The 16,495-nt window shown below is 42.4% G+C and overlaps 1 protein-coding gene across 4 annotated transcripts in view; it reads right to left on the bottom strand.

Annotated features, from left to right (window-relative positions):
* Positions 1-15,815, bottom strand: part of LOC132572764 (lateral signaling target protein 2 homolog) — a 37,972-nt gene extending 22,157 nt beyond the window's left edge. For 2 of the 4 annotated variants that reach the window (XM_060240160.1, XM_060240162.1), the window contains exons 1-2: positions 15,655-15,781; positions 1,034-1,174 (exon numbers count right to left, since the gene is read on the bottom strand). In XM_060240160.1, the coding sequence (XP_060096143.1) occupies positions 1,034-1,174; positions 15,655-15,696 (183 nt within the window). In that variant the 5' untranslated portion in view covers positions 15,697-15,781. Of the gene's footprint in view, positions 1-1,033; positions 1,175-15,654 lie in introns of all 4 variants that reach the window. The other 2 variants (XM_060240163.1, XM_060240161.1) reach the window with 2 other exon arrangements.
* Positions 15,816-16,495: the final 680 nt, after the last annotated feature.

Raw genomic sequence — 16,495 nt, 5'->3', positions numbered from 1 at the left:
GGCTAATCTTCATTGGCACTAGGAGCTAGCCCAAAAATTTAGACACCAGGCTCATTTTTCAGCATTCAGGGGTTTGTATTTTAATAACAATTTATTCTCATTATTGCTACCATAAAACCTAATCCTAGGCTCTTCACAGTTTCTTGTAATTGTATAAAAGCTATCACAAAAGTAATATTATAAAACTTTATTACTTTCCTCACAGGGACTCAAGGTGGATTACACATAGTCAGTACAATCAACAAAAACAGACGTCCAGTAGCCAATGCATTATGGGAGCTTCAACAGAAAAAGCACAATACGGGCAACTATTGATTTTGACCATTTGCAGGCTGGCATGCACAGAAACCCCTGCTGACATGAGTGAAGTTGTTGTGGTGGAGCATAGTCAGAAAGAACTGGAGGACAGCATAAGTATTAACATAACACATTAAGCAATACAAAAATTGCATAATAGGATCCTATTTACAATAAGCTGTACATGGCAGTATAGACCCCAATCCCTAATCATTTATCCAAATAAGACTGTGAAATATTTTGAACAGTGTATCCGCATTATCTGTACAGAAAAGCCATCTTGAATAATTACTTTTTGGAGAATGATCTCCTTGCCGTGCCATTCTATAAGGTGGTAACCCTGGTTGTCATCACTACAACAAAAAATTAACTTCTAAATGTAACCCAGCTCCTCTCCAGTTCCCCACAATTCCATTATTACTTTGAAAAGTTCAATTTAATTGGATATTGGAGTCAGTATAGAAAGTGACTGGGTTTAGAAATAAATTCATCTACTATTATACATTAATTTTATGCCATTCAGAGTACCTATGACAAGATTTTTATACATAATGCATTTTTATATCATACTTAAAAGTATTCAGAAGTGAAATTATAAATAAGCCTGGTACTTGTACTGAGGATCACCAAGAGCAGTCACAATAAAATAATTGCTGGAAACACTAGATGCCACCATGAATTTTTTAGGCACTGTGACAGCCTGGCATTTGTTAAGCCCTGAAATATCCCATCTTACCTGACTAAGGTGCAGCTGATTTAGAAGCACAAGGTACTGCTGAGGATCTGTCTCCACATCCAGACAATTGATCTCCGTTACCACTCGAGTCACTCTCTCATCAGCATAGAAGAACTGTGACAGTAGCCTGGGATCAGAACGCTGAACAGAGAACAACGAGGTTGGGTAAGTCATTGCTGGACCTTACAAGACTGCTTAAGACCAAGACTTAAACCTAGTGCTCAAACAAAAGCTCTGTGGAAGAGATTAGAGTACATGGAACTAATCATAGGACCCAAGCCACAGGTCTCAGACCCCTCCTTTAGAAGGAAGGAGAGAATATGAAATTTCAGAAGTCTTTGCAAAAAGAGCACAACTATGATCCACTGGAGAAGAGTGCGTATGAGAAAGAAAGCTAGCAAGCATAGGAAATAGTGTTTCCAGCTCTGGGTTAGTAAATACCTGGATATTTTGGCGGTGAAGCCTGAGGAGGGCAGGGTTTGAGGAGGGAACAGACTTCAGTGGGGTATGCTACAGAGTCCACCTTCCAAAGCAACAATTTTCTCCAAGTGAACTGACCTCTGTCATTTGGAGATCAACTGTAATCCCAGGGGATGTCCAACTACCACCTGGAGACTGCCAACCCTAATAGGAAGAGACGCGCCCAACAGCTCTGTTCTCCAAGGGCCCAGCGGCACAGAAGCAGGTAGGCATGGAACAGGCTGCCAGAGTTCATTGAGCTCCTTGACTCAGCATGAATTGGTCCCAACTTCAAACACCCAAAGCACCATGTGCTCTGAAAACGTAGTTGCATGCCTGCTCTACAAATGCATTAATGGTATATGAGTTCCTAAATATTCTTAAAAATTAGCTAATTCTCTAACGGAATACCAAGCCAGAGGATATGGAGGGAGGAGAGATTGAGTTAAGTATATACTAGAGATATGTCAACTCAGGCAGGTAGACAGCCTGTTGTCTACAAAAAAGTATGAAATTGCCCTAGAAGACCAGGCCAGGAAGTGGTCCTTATTTTCTTTCATGCTACATGGGAAACATAAACTAATAACAGGTAGACTAATAGAAGTATGAAACAACTCATTTAGTTTTTTGGGCTTATTTGCAAGATAGTTCATTTCAGTGCTGTCTAGCTGCATGCGGTTAGAAATTGCCAAGAGAAACCCGTACAAGATTAGCACTGAGCAAGTCAGCAGGGTCAGCACATTTACTTGAATTAGCCAGGGCAGCAACAAGCCAGAAATCACCAGATATTGTTCCAAAGTTGTTAGACAGCTCTCTCTTACTTCACTTAGCACATATGCCCTCACATTTGCCCTCCCCTTTGAGTAGACTTTGATGGGGAGAAACAGGCTGAATTGTTCAATAGACTTTGTCATCAATATTCATCCATGACTCCACTGATGGGAAGGATTACAAACCAATTTAAATTCACAGGTTAGCAATTCCTGTGAGTTCTTGACAGAGCTCCAAAACATGCCCCAGGCTGCCTTCCACATGGGTAGAATTCTCCACATGGCTTTCAGTGTTGCTGTAAATGGAGAGGCATGTGCATTAGCAAAGGAGCTCTGCACATGGGAGTTTTCTGCATGCCTTCCTCTTATCTTTTTTCTGACACCCCCCCCCCCACACACACACATGCTTTGTATACCTCAGCACTGGAAACTCATCATTCTTTTTTGTTGTTGTTCAATTTCACATTGAAATTTGACACGGATAAGCAACAATACATTGCTATAGCAATTGCCATAAAACAGACAGACTCAAAAAGGTCTCCCATGATATGGCAGGAAAAAAAATGCTGAGAAAATGGCTCCACAAATGGATGATGAAAGAAAAATAGTGCAAGGCAGGAAAACACACACCATTCCTTCCAGGCAGCATTCTAACCTGGTTGGACAGTGTTCTTTAAAGAAATATCAAGGTGACATTTGAGAAAGGGTGACATTTGGAAAAAGAATGTATAGAGAACAGGGGAAACCTGAAAACAGGATGGTTACAGCACAGCACAATTTTGCATATGGGCTTTAACAAAAAACATTCCAGTTTGGGAAGCCAAGATGGGGGGGAAAGCATCCATGTGGAAGCCGCCCAGGGATGCTTGGCTTCCAAGGATTGGTAACCAGCAAGCAACTTGCAGTTGCTTCAAACACAACCAAATGATGGTTGCCCAAACAAACTCATACCACAATTAAGAAGAAGAAGAAGATATTGGATTTATATCCCACCCTCCACTCCGAAGAGTCTCAGAGCGGCTCACAATCTCCTTTACCTTCCTCCCCCACAACAGACACCCTGTGAGGTGGGTGGGGCTGGAGAGGGCTCTCACAGCAGCTGCCCTTTCAAGGACAACCTCTGCCAGAGCTATGGCTGACCCAAGGCCATTCCAGCAGGTGCAAGTGGAGGAGTGGGGAATCAAACCCAGTTCTCCCAGATAAGAGTCCGCACACTTAACCACTACACCAAACAGAAATGCCACAACATACAGTCATTTTGCTTCTAGATACCCATACACTATTCATTCTCCAGAGTTACTGCTGCCCCTCTCTGCAATCAAACATACTAGTTTATTAGCACTGTTAATTGAGTCTTCAGACTGAGCAAAGGACAGATGCAATGCTGAGCAGATGCAGGAAAATACTGCTGGCTTAAAATGGAGGAAAATTCTAGAAAGACAATGCACATATGCTTATATGGAGCTAGGCTCATTGGTCCTCAACTGGTAGAGTTCTCCATAATTATTTACATTTCTTGTGGTAACAAACAGTGCTGCCAGGATACCCATTCAGCCAAAGGAGCCTTCAAGAATCCCTAAAGGATGGGCTGCAATTCCCAATCAAGGCAAGCACAACATCATGACCAGGTCATCACTAAGCTGACTGCTTACAAATAAGCAGTGCTAGCAGAGATATCCAACAAGAATAGGGATGAGCAAATAGTGGCTCATGAATGAAAGCCTGTTACAAATTTTATCCGGTTTGTGCTTCACAAAGTCAAGTTTGTGGCAGGGTGACCAGCATGAACTTTCCACAAACTTTCAAGATGTTTGTGGAGGTTCATGCTGGTTTGTGAGCAAATACCTTCCCAGACAGACTGTCTCTGCTCAGTCAATGCAACAACTAGAAGGCATGTAGAGGGCACCAAGAGGAACATAGGAGGGCATGAAGAGGAGCTGTTTGACAGGCACAGGTTCAGGACTGTATAGAATGGATCCTGTACCAGCTAGAGACATGAAATTCACAGATGTCTCCCCGGATGTCTTTAGGATCTGCTCTATACAAGCCTGAATCTACATCTGTCAAAATGACCGCTGGTGGTCACTTTGACAGGCACAAAATCAGGAGGCTCAGGAGTATACACAACAGGTCCTCTGCAAGCTAGAGACACAAAACTCAAAGGGGACCTTTGGCTGTCTCTCCTCTGCCTGCCCTCAACATTTCATGAGGATTGGATTTACAAGGTCTGAGTTAGGGCCCCTCAAACAAGGTACTCCCAGGAAAGTGCTTTCTGGGAAAATGACAGGAGAAATGAGTAAGAGTCCAGTAGCACCTTAAAAACTAATAAAATTGGCAGTAGGGTATGAGCTTTCCTGAGTCATCGCTCAGTTCTTCAGATACAGCTAGAATGACAGTCATTCCTCCAGAAAGCACTTTCCTGGGAGCATCTTCTTTTTTGGGGGGGGAGGGATGTAACTCAGACCCCGTAAATTCAGTCCTCATCAAACTTGTAAAGCAGGTAGAGGAAAGTCAGCTAGAGATTCTCTGCAACATAGGTGCTACTAGCATGTCAGGGGCTGTTCTACTGCCTCATGGACCTCACAAACTGAACCAGTTCATGAGTTGGTTATAATTTTGCGACAGTCTGTGGTTTGCAAATGGGTCATGCCATGAACCAAACCAAACCAAACCACATTTTTCCAGTTTGTGCCCATCTCTAAACATTACCTATAGTTTTAAAAAACCTATATCTTCCATTCAATCTCTAATTTCCTTCATAACTCTGTGCCTTTTTCATGTTGTCCCTCCATGAAAACTGCTGGAGTGCTCAGCCAGGCGTATTCCCCAATGTGTTCCTAACACAGCTATTTTCCACCTATCACAGCAAGTCCATCTCTCATGTAATATCACATAACTGGTACTGAATTACTTCTGCTTTATGTATAATGCTCTGGTGTAGACTATAATCTACACCTTCAAGAAGGGGTTAGATAAAAATATGGAGCAGAGGTCCATCAGTGGCTATTAGCCACAGTGTGTGTGTGTGTGTGTGTGTGTATGTATGTATATATATATATATATATATATATATATATATATATATATATATATATATATATATATGTTTGGCCGCTGTGTGACACAGAATGTTGGACTGGATGGGCCATTGGCCTGATCTAACATGGCTTCTCTTATGTTCTTATGTAATCCCAGTTGCCCTTTTAATCTACCGTTCTCCCTCCAGTTTGAGACACCACAGCCGGATGGAAAGGGAAGTAACTTCAGACTAATTCACAAGCATGAATGGAATCACTATTTCCTCTTTTTAAACTGTAATTTTTAGACAAGTCATCATTTTCATAGCTAGTTCTAAAGTGTTAGTGGCTTTGTATAGAAGATGAAATCATACAGCCACCTCAGGATGTACAGAGCATGAGGTCATAATACACACCCCTCTCAGGTATGCTGGGAGGGCAGACAGCTCTTTTGCAAAGGATAATTGCAGGCGCACAAACATCACTACAGTTCATTGCACATCCACCAACTGCAAAGCCAGCTGCTCCACCCAAGTCATGCCTTGACTAACCCTCAGCAGAGGGCATGTGATAGTTAGGCCTGGGACTTTAAAAATGCCACTGAAGGGCAAAACAGCCCCCAAACCTAACTTTCACTAGGCTTTGGTTTTGATTCTCACACAGATTTCTTCCTGTGATCCTGCTGCAGGGAAACATTGTTCCTCAGTTTCTCAAACATGCTATAGTATCAATGGTTTCTTAATCTGAAAGCCTACTCCAGAAAACATGTAAGAAACACTTTCTTAGCCAAACCTCCCTGTTTGTGAGGATGGGGGAGAGGGAACTAGAAGCCAAAGAAATTTTTACAAGAAAATTACCTCACAGTTACTAATAACTAGCATCTCTCTCTGTGTTCAGACTGGACTGTGGCATGGGGTGGGGTGGCTGAGTGCTATCTTTCACACCATTTCTCTGATCTCTATCACCTCATCAGAGTAGTTATCTGCCCCACGGGCAGGGTTGGCATATGGGGGTTGGGCTAGTATCCCAGCAGCTGCCAGTGATAACAGGATGGCTCCCTGACATTCTCCTCTGATCTACTGATCCACCTGCCCATCAATCCCTCCCCCCTGCCATGTTGTAGGAACTTCTATGGTGATCTTCAATTTCCTGTGAGCAAGGCTGCCTGAGGAACCAGTGGAGCACAACTCTTTTAGTCCTGCTGATGCTGACAGAGCTTGAAGAAGCACAAAGGAGTTGCATTTTATATTTTTATCCAAGAATGAACCAGCAAGCACATTTGTGTGGGACTTCATCCAAACAATTTTTTTATTTATTTATTTGATTTATATCCTGCCCTACCCCACTGAAGCGGGCTCAGGGTGGCTCACAGCATAAAAGTTCCGGGGCAGGGGGGGGGCTTCCAAAACCTGGAGCAGAGGGAAAGAGACACATACCAGTATTTGTGAGTTTCATCCCATGAGGCAAATAGGTCCAGGAGGCCAAACTTTGGGAAAGTCATGCACCGGGAAAGAATTAAACTCCCCATCACATTGTGCCACAGTCTCAACCATTTATACTTAAACATTGTTATCTCCCAATCAATGCTCCCTCTAAGCTGTGGGGTCTTGTGAGCCAAAATTCTACTTTGTGAGCTACTGCATAAATTAGTTTGCTCTGGGGCCATTTTTCCTGAGCTAAGTCTAAATGTGTGAGTAAAAACTATGTGTGGTAAAAAAACTATGTGCCAGCTCACACTAATTTAGCTTAGAGGGAACCCTGCTCCCAATATCAGTTCTGCTTTGTTCCCCTGTGGCTACTCCCCCAAACCCAATGCCTAGCATACAAACCAAAAACCTCAAAAGAAGGCGGCATTTATGCAGAGGCCTCTGTTATTTTGTATGAGCCCTGTGGCTCAGAGTCTTAAAGCTGCAGTACTGAGCTCTGCTCACAACCCGAGTTCAATCCCCGGTGGAAGCTGGGTTTTAAAGTAGCCGGCTCAAGGTTGACTCAGCCTTCCATCCTCCCAAGGTTGGTAAAATGAGTACCCAGCTTGCTGGGGGGGGGTGGAGATGACTGGGGACGGCAATGGCAAACCACCCTGCAAAAAGTCCGCCGTAAAAATGTTGTGAAAGCAACGTCACCCCAAAGTCGGAAACGACTGGTGCTTGCACAGAGAACCTTTCCTTTCCTTCTGTTGTTTGGTGCTAAGCTGTCTGGTGTTTATGCTTTGTTTTTCCTCTAACTACCAATCTAATTAATGATGATCACAACCACAGCAGCTACATGCTCATGGCCAGTTTCATCAGGACTGGCCCTGCAGTGACCTGTACAGCCAGACCATCAATTATGTCCAACATAGTCTCTTCCCAATCACACACATCATTCCTTCTTCCTGCATTTACTGAATGACACATATCCCATATCTGGAGAAGGAAGCAAGACTTGGCAGCTAGACCTTTGGTTTCCCATGAATGATGGCTATAGAATAGCATCAGCACTCCTTCCATCAGCTTCCCCACCCCATCATGGAACTAAATACCCTGGGCTCTAATGACCCTTTGTTCACTGCCCACTATAAGATGGGCTATAAATGAAGCAAGTAACTGTAGATGGTAGAAAATTAATAAAAGATAACATTGCCATAGAAAAAAGTGGGTCTTATAAGAATGATGAGAGGTGTCATATGCCTATTACTAGACTAATTCAATTGGGTATTAATGAACAGTAACCTTTAGTTCATATTGGGTCAGCAAGCCATGTTACCAGTAACCAGACAGACATGGTGAAATGCTTAATAAATTATACTAAACTCTGCTTCTTTCCAAATGGCTTATTTTCTTTTCCTGATGATTTATACTGGGCATAAACCAGAGCTGCAAACTTGAAAACAATTTGTATTCAAAACTTCTACTGTAACCAAGCAGTAATGGCTAAAGATAGTTATATTAACAAATTCTGAAATACCAGACAAAATCTATAAGACATGAAAACATACAAACACAATAAAGGTATGCATTTAGCCCAATGTCAATTTAAGAGAAAAGCAATGAATTAGTCTTATAAGCAAAAATAAACACCGCCAATATTTTCACCAAAAAAAGACTTACTGAATAAATCTTTGTTTTCTTATATTCAAACAATTTTATTAGTAACATATGGCAATATATTCAATTTCTTATAACATAATTACTTTTTCTCTATCCCATATAAATCTTTGTTTTCATTGACATTTCAAGAAAAAGATCCCCTCTGAAATGTATTTTAATTCAACCTCTGGAAGATACTGTGATGGTTTAATCATATACCAGCACTTCATGAACAAGATGAAAAAGAGCAGCTGGTTTTATACCCCACTCTTCACTGCCCAAAGGAGTCTTGGAGCAGCTTACAATTACCTTCCCTTCCAGATACTTTGAGGTAGGTGGGGCTGAGAGAGTTCTGAGACCCAGCTGGCTTCATGTGGAGAAGTGGGGAATCAAACCCCAGTTCTCTGAATTAGAATCCACAGCTCTTAACCACTACACCAAGCTGGCTCTCAAGCCTTGTGCTTAGTTGTTCCTTCTTCCCCTTGCATGCTCAATTAGCAATGAACAGTGTGGCACAAACCAGAGTTCACTATTACATCCAAACTAACAAACCATGTTTGCACAACACCACCACCGCACCACCACCCCACAAACAATGGGTTGAAGTTCATTTGCAATCATGGGGAGGAAAGAACACACAAAAACAGAGTTTGCACACAGCACTAACCAAGGGAAAGTGCTATGTTCAAATTCTGAATAACTTTCAGAGAGCTCAGCAGTGCTCCCTTATGTCACATCAGCTTTGGAACAACAAGTATAAGTGTATCTCTGCTCCACACAGCTGCACAACTTATGACCTCCCCCTTTCTTCTGAGATCTCTAGAGCAGGGGTGTCAAACATGCAGCATGTGGGCCAAACCGGCCCCCAGAGGGCTTCAGTCAGGCCCCCGGGGCTCTCTTCTCCCCCCTCCCGTCCTCACCCTGCAAAGCTTGGAGGCTTCCTAAGTTCCCAGCTGCCTTCTCTTTGCAGAGGCTAAAGCAGAAGCAAAACTGCAAAGAAAATGTGGAATAGATTTCCCATAGGCAGAGCAGACTGGAATGGAAAATGCGCTCCCTTTTCCTTGTAACTTTGTTTCAATGGAGAGATTTAACTTCCCAGGTTTCCTATGGCCAGCTGAAGCTTCCTGGAGTTGTGTCCTGGCAGATCAAGCGTGGATGTTCTGAGTCAGCTTTGTCTCTTCTCAAATCAAATGAGAACTAGTGCCTAGTGAGTTTTCTAACTTGGGAACCCACAGCCAAAGGGGAATATTGCACTGGAGAGCCACTGCTGATCTGAGTAGACTGGGGGTGGGGGGAGCTTGTAATGCCTTGCCATTTCATGTTTTCTCAGGGTGAGAGCATTTTATTTTTTTTAACTTTTCTGCTGTGTGATCCTTGTGCTTTTCCTTGATGATTTATTTTTAAAATTGCATTGCAAAATCCCACTATTTCCCTACCGTTCTGTTTTAAACAAAATTTTGCAAGAGTATTAAGCATGTTTGTATATTAAGTTAAAATAATATCTTTAATTGTGCAAGAGTATTAAGCATGTTTGTATATTAAGTTAAAAAATAATGTCTTTGTGTTTGCCTGTGTCCTTTATAAAGTGTACATCTCCTCTCTCTGGCATTACATTTTAGGACATGCATAGCTCGGCTGCACAAAGTTCCATTTATGTCAGATCCAGCCCTCCCAGCAAATGAGTTTGACACCCTTGCTCTCTAGACTACGAAGAGAACCTGAGTGAAGAGTAAAGGTGATTCTGCCTCCACTGAAGTCTACTGTGAGAAAAGAGGAACGGGCACCTCTCTTTTATGTCCTCCATTCAAGCACCTAGGAGAAGGGAACGGAGTTAGTCTTGGAAAATAAAAACATATTAAAGGGACTAAAATAACTATGCTTCACTACTGGAAACATCACTTAGTGCTATGCTGCCTTCTGAGATTTTACCATATATTGTCTATCATCAGAGTTTGAAGGCCGGTTACTATACATTTTCAGCACCAGCAAAAACATATTCAACATTTGCATAACATCACTGCGAATCACACTGTAGATTACTTCCTTGAAATTTAGGATTATAATCAGTAGAGAAGTGGCTAATGAACCAAGAAAGTAATCAGTGTATTTAAATGGGAAAATCACTATTAGATTTCTAGAAGAACTGTACAAATGCAAATTTCAAATATTAATAATTTTAACAAGATAACAGGATCACTACTGAGAAAATGTATAGGCCACACAGTAAGTGCAGCATAAGCATATACTCCAAAATATATCCCACCATGTTCAATCAACAGAGAGCTATATGATATCTTTAAAATGAGCACATTGATGCTAGTGTTGCCAACTCTACATTAGGAAATGTTTGGAGATTTGTGTGGTGAAGCCTGGGGGCGGGGGGGAGACCTCAGCAGTGTATAATGCCACAAAATCTACCTTGCAAAGCATCCATTTTTCCCCAGGGGAATTATCTCTGCAGTCTGGAGTTGTAATTCTGGGAGACAGGTTTCACCTGAAGGTTAGCAACCATAGCCACTGTATATGTCTTGGCAAGCCAAAGCCCACACCTTGAAGTGCATCCTGGGAATTTTTCTAATTTATCACAAGATGCTGCTGTTTTCAGCTGTTACAAACTTCAGACACCTCTTTGGACCATAGTAGAATGGTGCTTTTCTCCCAGGGAAGCTTAAAAAGGATTGCCACCATTGCAAATGATGACAATCATTGGACTGTTTCACAGACTGAATTCATAAGGCTTCACACAAAGAAACCAGTTCTTTAAGAATGCTAACCCATACTACAAAACAAGTCACCATCTCTGCATCCTAAATGAACTTGCTACATCTGCTCACACTATTGATAGCACTTTTGAGTCATGTGCTTCTCAGACTTCTGCACTAGTAATGCATTTTACATTTTAATGTGATACTTTTTATGAATCAAGAGGTCTGGCTCTATAGATGTTGGTATACAATTTAGCTTTTCTTACCACCCCATATTTTAGTTTCCCCTTTGCATTTTGTGTGCTATTCCCTCCCCCAACAACTGTTCTGATACTGTATATGAAACACCTTTCTACATTCTACTATTGCCCATCAAGATGACTACCACTTCTACTGCGGCATGTGTAGGCAATCAAGATACAAGCTTCACCTTTTGAACCAGAAGAGTTAACAGAACAGGCTCTACCCATGGGCAACAGCTGTAATGTCCCAAGCAGGTAAGCTACCTGTTACCCAATGTTCCCTCTAAGCTGCAGAGCCTTGTGAGCAAAAATTCTACATTATGAGCTACTGGCACTCAAGTTGTGAGCTACAGCATAAATTAGTGTGCTCTGGGGCCATTTTTCCTGAGCTAAAACAAAAATGTGTGAGCTGAAGGCTAAAAATCTGTTAGCTAGCTCACACTAACTCAGCTTAGAATGAACACTGCTATTACCTCCTGCTACAGGAGCATGCTGTGCCCCAGTGGTGTGAGCCCCTGAGCAGCCCCAAGAAACCACAGAAACTGCCTCCCCACAATATGGTTTGGAAATATGTCAGGCTGAGGCAAGAAGGCACACCCTTCTCCAAAGCAACAGCAGTGTAATACTACAATCCCCTGATATAGTTAGGGCTGATGATCAAAACTAGATGTGCGCTCCACAAGCTGTGACCTGTAATCTTTTTGATCAGTGTCTGCACAGCAGTTCAGACAAATATGTCCCTACCAAGAGAGAATCTGAGAAGTATGCTGGATTTTTTACAGCTCGACAAATATTAAAAAGTAGATGCTGTTTTTCTATGCTGCAGCAAACACACCTAATACCCCCTTTGGCTTTCCCTCAGGTGTTCATATCAGTGACATTCCTGTTCTTCTTTTATGCTATATGAATCTCATTGGCTGTAAAAAAACAAGTGAACAACACTAGACAAGAGGGGATGTGTGTGTAGCTGTTCAAAAATAAAAGCAAATTTCTCAATAAGTAGTCTGCTGAGGTTATGTAATATAGAATAAGGACATAAACAATTTTAGGCTCTTAGCTCATTACCAGGTATTTCTAGGAGTAAGCAGATACGGCCCTGTCGACCATTCACTAGAGTTATTTTTGCTTCTTCCAGTGAAAAAAACCCCACACCCAACAAGAAGCAGCATTTTCCTGACCCAATGTAAGAAAATACAGCTGGTGATACAGGAATGGTTCTTATGAAAGGCATTTCCACTGCCAGCAGTTGCTGTATCTTTCTAGCAGTTAAAAACTTCTGAAAATCCTATGTAACTAACTGTGGCCTATTTCTCACTGAGGTGGTAAAAACTTGTGTCAGGCCTGTAAACACTTCAGACTGCAGACAGATGGTCACACATCTGAATACCCCTCCTTATATGGGGGGGATTCTACACATAGAAATCTAGCATGTTACAGAGAAGACCAGGCTGCTGCTTATTCTATACACAGATAACAATTTTAAATAGAGAAACAGTCCCCACCTACATTCCACAGAAATAAGCCCAGACATGCTTACCACCTCAATGAAATTTAGGTCTACCTTTCAATATGGGCAGTTCAGCTTGTAAACTAGTTATGTTAGTTCACCAGCATTTCAGCTAACTTACTCCCCTAGAGACAGACCAAGCCATCAAATAAAAAAAATACCTTCATAAAAAGTTTGTGGATCACAATATGACACTAGCCAACAGCATTATATCGGCATAATCAATGTAAAAAGCAAATAGCACCAAGGTTTTCTCCCTTCCTTCATTGTGAAACAACCCCAGCTCTCAATGATGCAGACTCCCCCTGCCCGAATGAATACGAAGAATCTGAGGTATACTAACAGGATGAAAGACTTAAAATGCCCCACTTGTTTGCTTTAGTCAAAACTTATAGTTAAACAGCATATTAAACATTAAAATGTAGAAAAGCTATGGCTGAAGTTGGAATTGGTCCCATTTTCAATAAAAAAAATAGGGAACAAGCATTTAACCATACAGACTACTAACAGACCAATTCTGCCATCAATTGTACTGTGCAGATCTAAATACTATTTTCCTAATATGGCACTAAGAAGACTGTCCATCAAATAATAAAAATAGTTGATTCACCATCAGGCTTTTAATCCATCAATTATACTTAAACAAGGCTGCATACATTCACAGCATTTCAAAATATGTGACTTTTTGAGGCAACTGAATGCCTGTTAATTTATACACACAAAAAGCTACTGCTCATTGTTATAAGGACAGATCATCTTTAATATTTCCTTTTTCCATTTCCTATCACAGTGCTGTGTTAGAGCCAAAATGGCTATTAATCATCGTCCTTCAGTCTCAGACCCAATGATCAATGGAGATAAACAAGTTTTAATTAAGTTCAATTATGAATACTAGAGGGAACTAAATAGCCAATACTAAACAAGAGCATATTGAATTCTTTCTCTGGTCCTGAAACTTAAAGCCCTAAGATTTTTCTTCCTAGCCTTAAATTTCAGTCTTTGTGCCTTGTACCACTTTGTATATCATCACAATTGCTGCAAACCTATTTAAAAAGCACAAGAACTGACAGAATAGATTTGTTTATTTAAGTATTCAATATCTCAATGTCACAATAAAAGCGTAAGATTAAACAAAATGGATTTCTTAAATGTGAGAAGTTTCATTCCTAAAACAGCTTTTATACCCCATCCCCAAATCTGTCAGCATTAATTTTTCCAACACAGAACAACTTTTCTTCCATTTAACTGTCTAAAACAATTTTGTAATACTGCTAAATTCCTGAGTTCAGATACACTCCACTTAACCAGCAGTTTATAAGCTGTTCATCAAGATCTCTCTGTTTGCCCCCAACTCATAATCTACTTCAATTACAAGATTATTTGCCTCGGAGATAACTCTTTAGATCATGACTGATTTTTGAAACCTGCCCCCATTTTTATCAAGGGGGGGAGGGTATCCTTCTTCCTGTAACTCAGAGAGACCTGGGAAATTAGTTCCTTCAAAGCAATGGCACATAAAGAGGATGCTAGCTACTGATTCCAAAATGAGTATTGTGGCATACAATGCTGACCTAGCTGTATTCCCATGATCAGTACAAGCAATCATAAGAGGGTTTTTTTTCCCACAAATACACCATATGTTACTCTCTCTGAATTGCACCTTAGAGTACTTGGCTCAATAGAAGGTGAGTCATAAACAAGGCAGCAGGAAGTCAAACCCCTGCCAGCAAATGGACAGCAATGATTCCTGTAGAGGCAATTGCATCCACCCACACCTTCAGCCATCCACAGCAATGATGGCACAACACCAGTTCACACAGAGTTCTTTGAACTCTCAACCTCATCCAGAATTGGTCTACAACTAGGACAAGGCCAATGCCCTTTGCTGAAGGGTTGAGCATACAAGTACCTTGATCTGTCAAATGGCATTCACTTTCAGCAGCATCAAGAACAAGACACGTTTGCCAGTAGTAGTCATGGTCTTAAACCAATGTAAGGGAGCACATCTAACCACGACTAATAATAGTCACAAAACAGAATAAAATTTTGCAGCACCTCTTCTGAATCAAACAAACAGACAGAACACCACTGGAGTCACCAAACCCCACAATTACCCTGAAGCTACACAACAGTCTACCACTCATACCCTACCCACCCTCACCTAGTAAACACCACCCAGAACAGAGCTCTTGACAGCCACAGGCAGCAGCCGCTGGAGGGAGCGCACACATTAGCTGCTTTTACTATAGCTGCACTACATCTGCTTCACTCTTTAGCCTCCTAAGTTTACTACCACCGGGGAGAAACACATGAGGAGGAGATGGGAGGAGTGGAGAGAAAAGTGTGAAGAGGTACAGTCACATAGACAACACCACACCTTTGAAAACCAACGTTCATTAATTTAGAACGGCCACTCCCTAGTGCCATATAGTCATAAAGCTACCATAAGAGTGAGAAAAAGCTTTTCTTTGTCCTCTTTTAGTCATTCCGATTACAAAAGGGGGTATTCTTAATGCCCAAAGACTAAGGGACCAGCATTAACAACCCTGACTTGGCATCTTTAGCGGTATAACTACGCTCAAAGGGTAGAGGTTGGACCAAGGCGATTGTAAGGAAGTAAACTAGTAGAGCCGAGGATTCTTTTCAAAGGTCCGACAGGAAAAAGGGATCATGGACGAGACAACCAAAGGCGTTCCTCGGGTAAGGACGGCAACCGACGCGAGCAGCTTTCTAAAGCCAAGAACCGGGGGGAGGGGGGCGGCAGGCCTGCCCCAGAGAGACTAGAGAAGGAGGCAAGCAGCCTCCAGGGCTAGCGTGGCCCCTGCTAAAGCCGCGAAAAGCATCCTGCCTCACCTTCGGTCTGTGTAACCACCTCCGGACAGCAGCAGGCAGCATGGCTCAAACTAGGCAGACGGGCGAGCGCCGGTCGAGGACAGCTCACTCGCGCTACAGCTCCTGCCTCCTCACCTGCGCTCGCTCGGCTCACAGTCACAGCCTAAAACAGGGGGCGGAGCTTAGGTCGCCGGGCGTGGAAGAACTCCCCGCCCGACTGGGCTCCCCCCACCGGCGCTCGGTTGATTGACAAGACGGTCTCCAGCGGCGCGCGGATTCCCCAACTTCTGCGGAGAGGGATCTCCGGTCCGCCTGACGACAGAACTGGCAGCCCCCCTTCCCCGCTAGCCTAGACGTGCGGGAAGAGGGAGGAGGCGCCCTGCACTTCCCGCAAGATCATTTCGAGTTCAGGAAGCAAGAGCGCATTCCCCCTTCGCCTTCGGCCAATGGAGATCCAACTGGGTGCCCCTTCTCTGGAGCGCCGATGGAGCTACGGTGCTTCTGCTTTGGGAGGAGGATATGAATTTTGGTTCTTATTAATTAAGGGTACCTACTAACATTTTAAGTACAGTACACGGGGGGGGGGGTCAAGTAAGGGGGGGAGGGGTGGTTAGGAAGTAATATATGGGATAGAGGAAAAAAGTAGTTATTAATGATGTAAGAAATTGAATATATTACTATATGTTACTAATAAAATTGTTTGAAACATAAGAACAGGGGATAAACAAGGGCAGGCACTCTGGGCCTATTTGTAAGGCAAAGAGGTGCACTTTTAGTATGCATATACCTAGTGCACAGGCTCCTTTAGTTTTTAACAGTCACACAGAATTTGTGAATGGGCCTGAGAAAAGTACTCTTTAAT

Source organism: Heteronotia binoei, chromosome 5 (assembly GCF_032191835.1).
Source record: "Heteronotia binoei isolate CCM8104 ecotype False Entrance Well chromosome 5, APGP_CSIRO_Hbin_v1, whole genome shotgun sequence".
In the NCBI taxonomy this organism is placed as follows: domain Eukaryota; kingdom Metazoa; phylum Chordata; class Lepidosauria; order Squamata; family Gekkonidae; genus Heteronotia; species Heteronotia binoei.
This window is presented reverse-complemented; position numbering and strand designations above follow the sequence as displayed.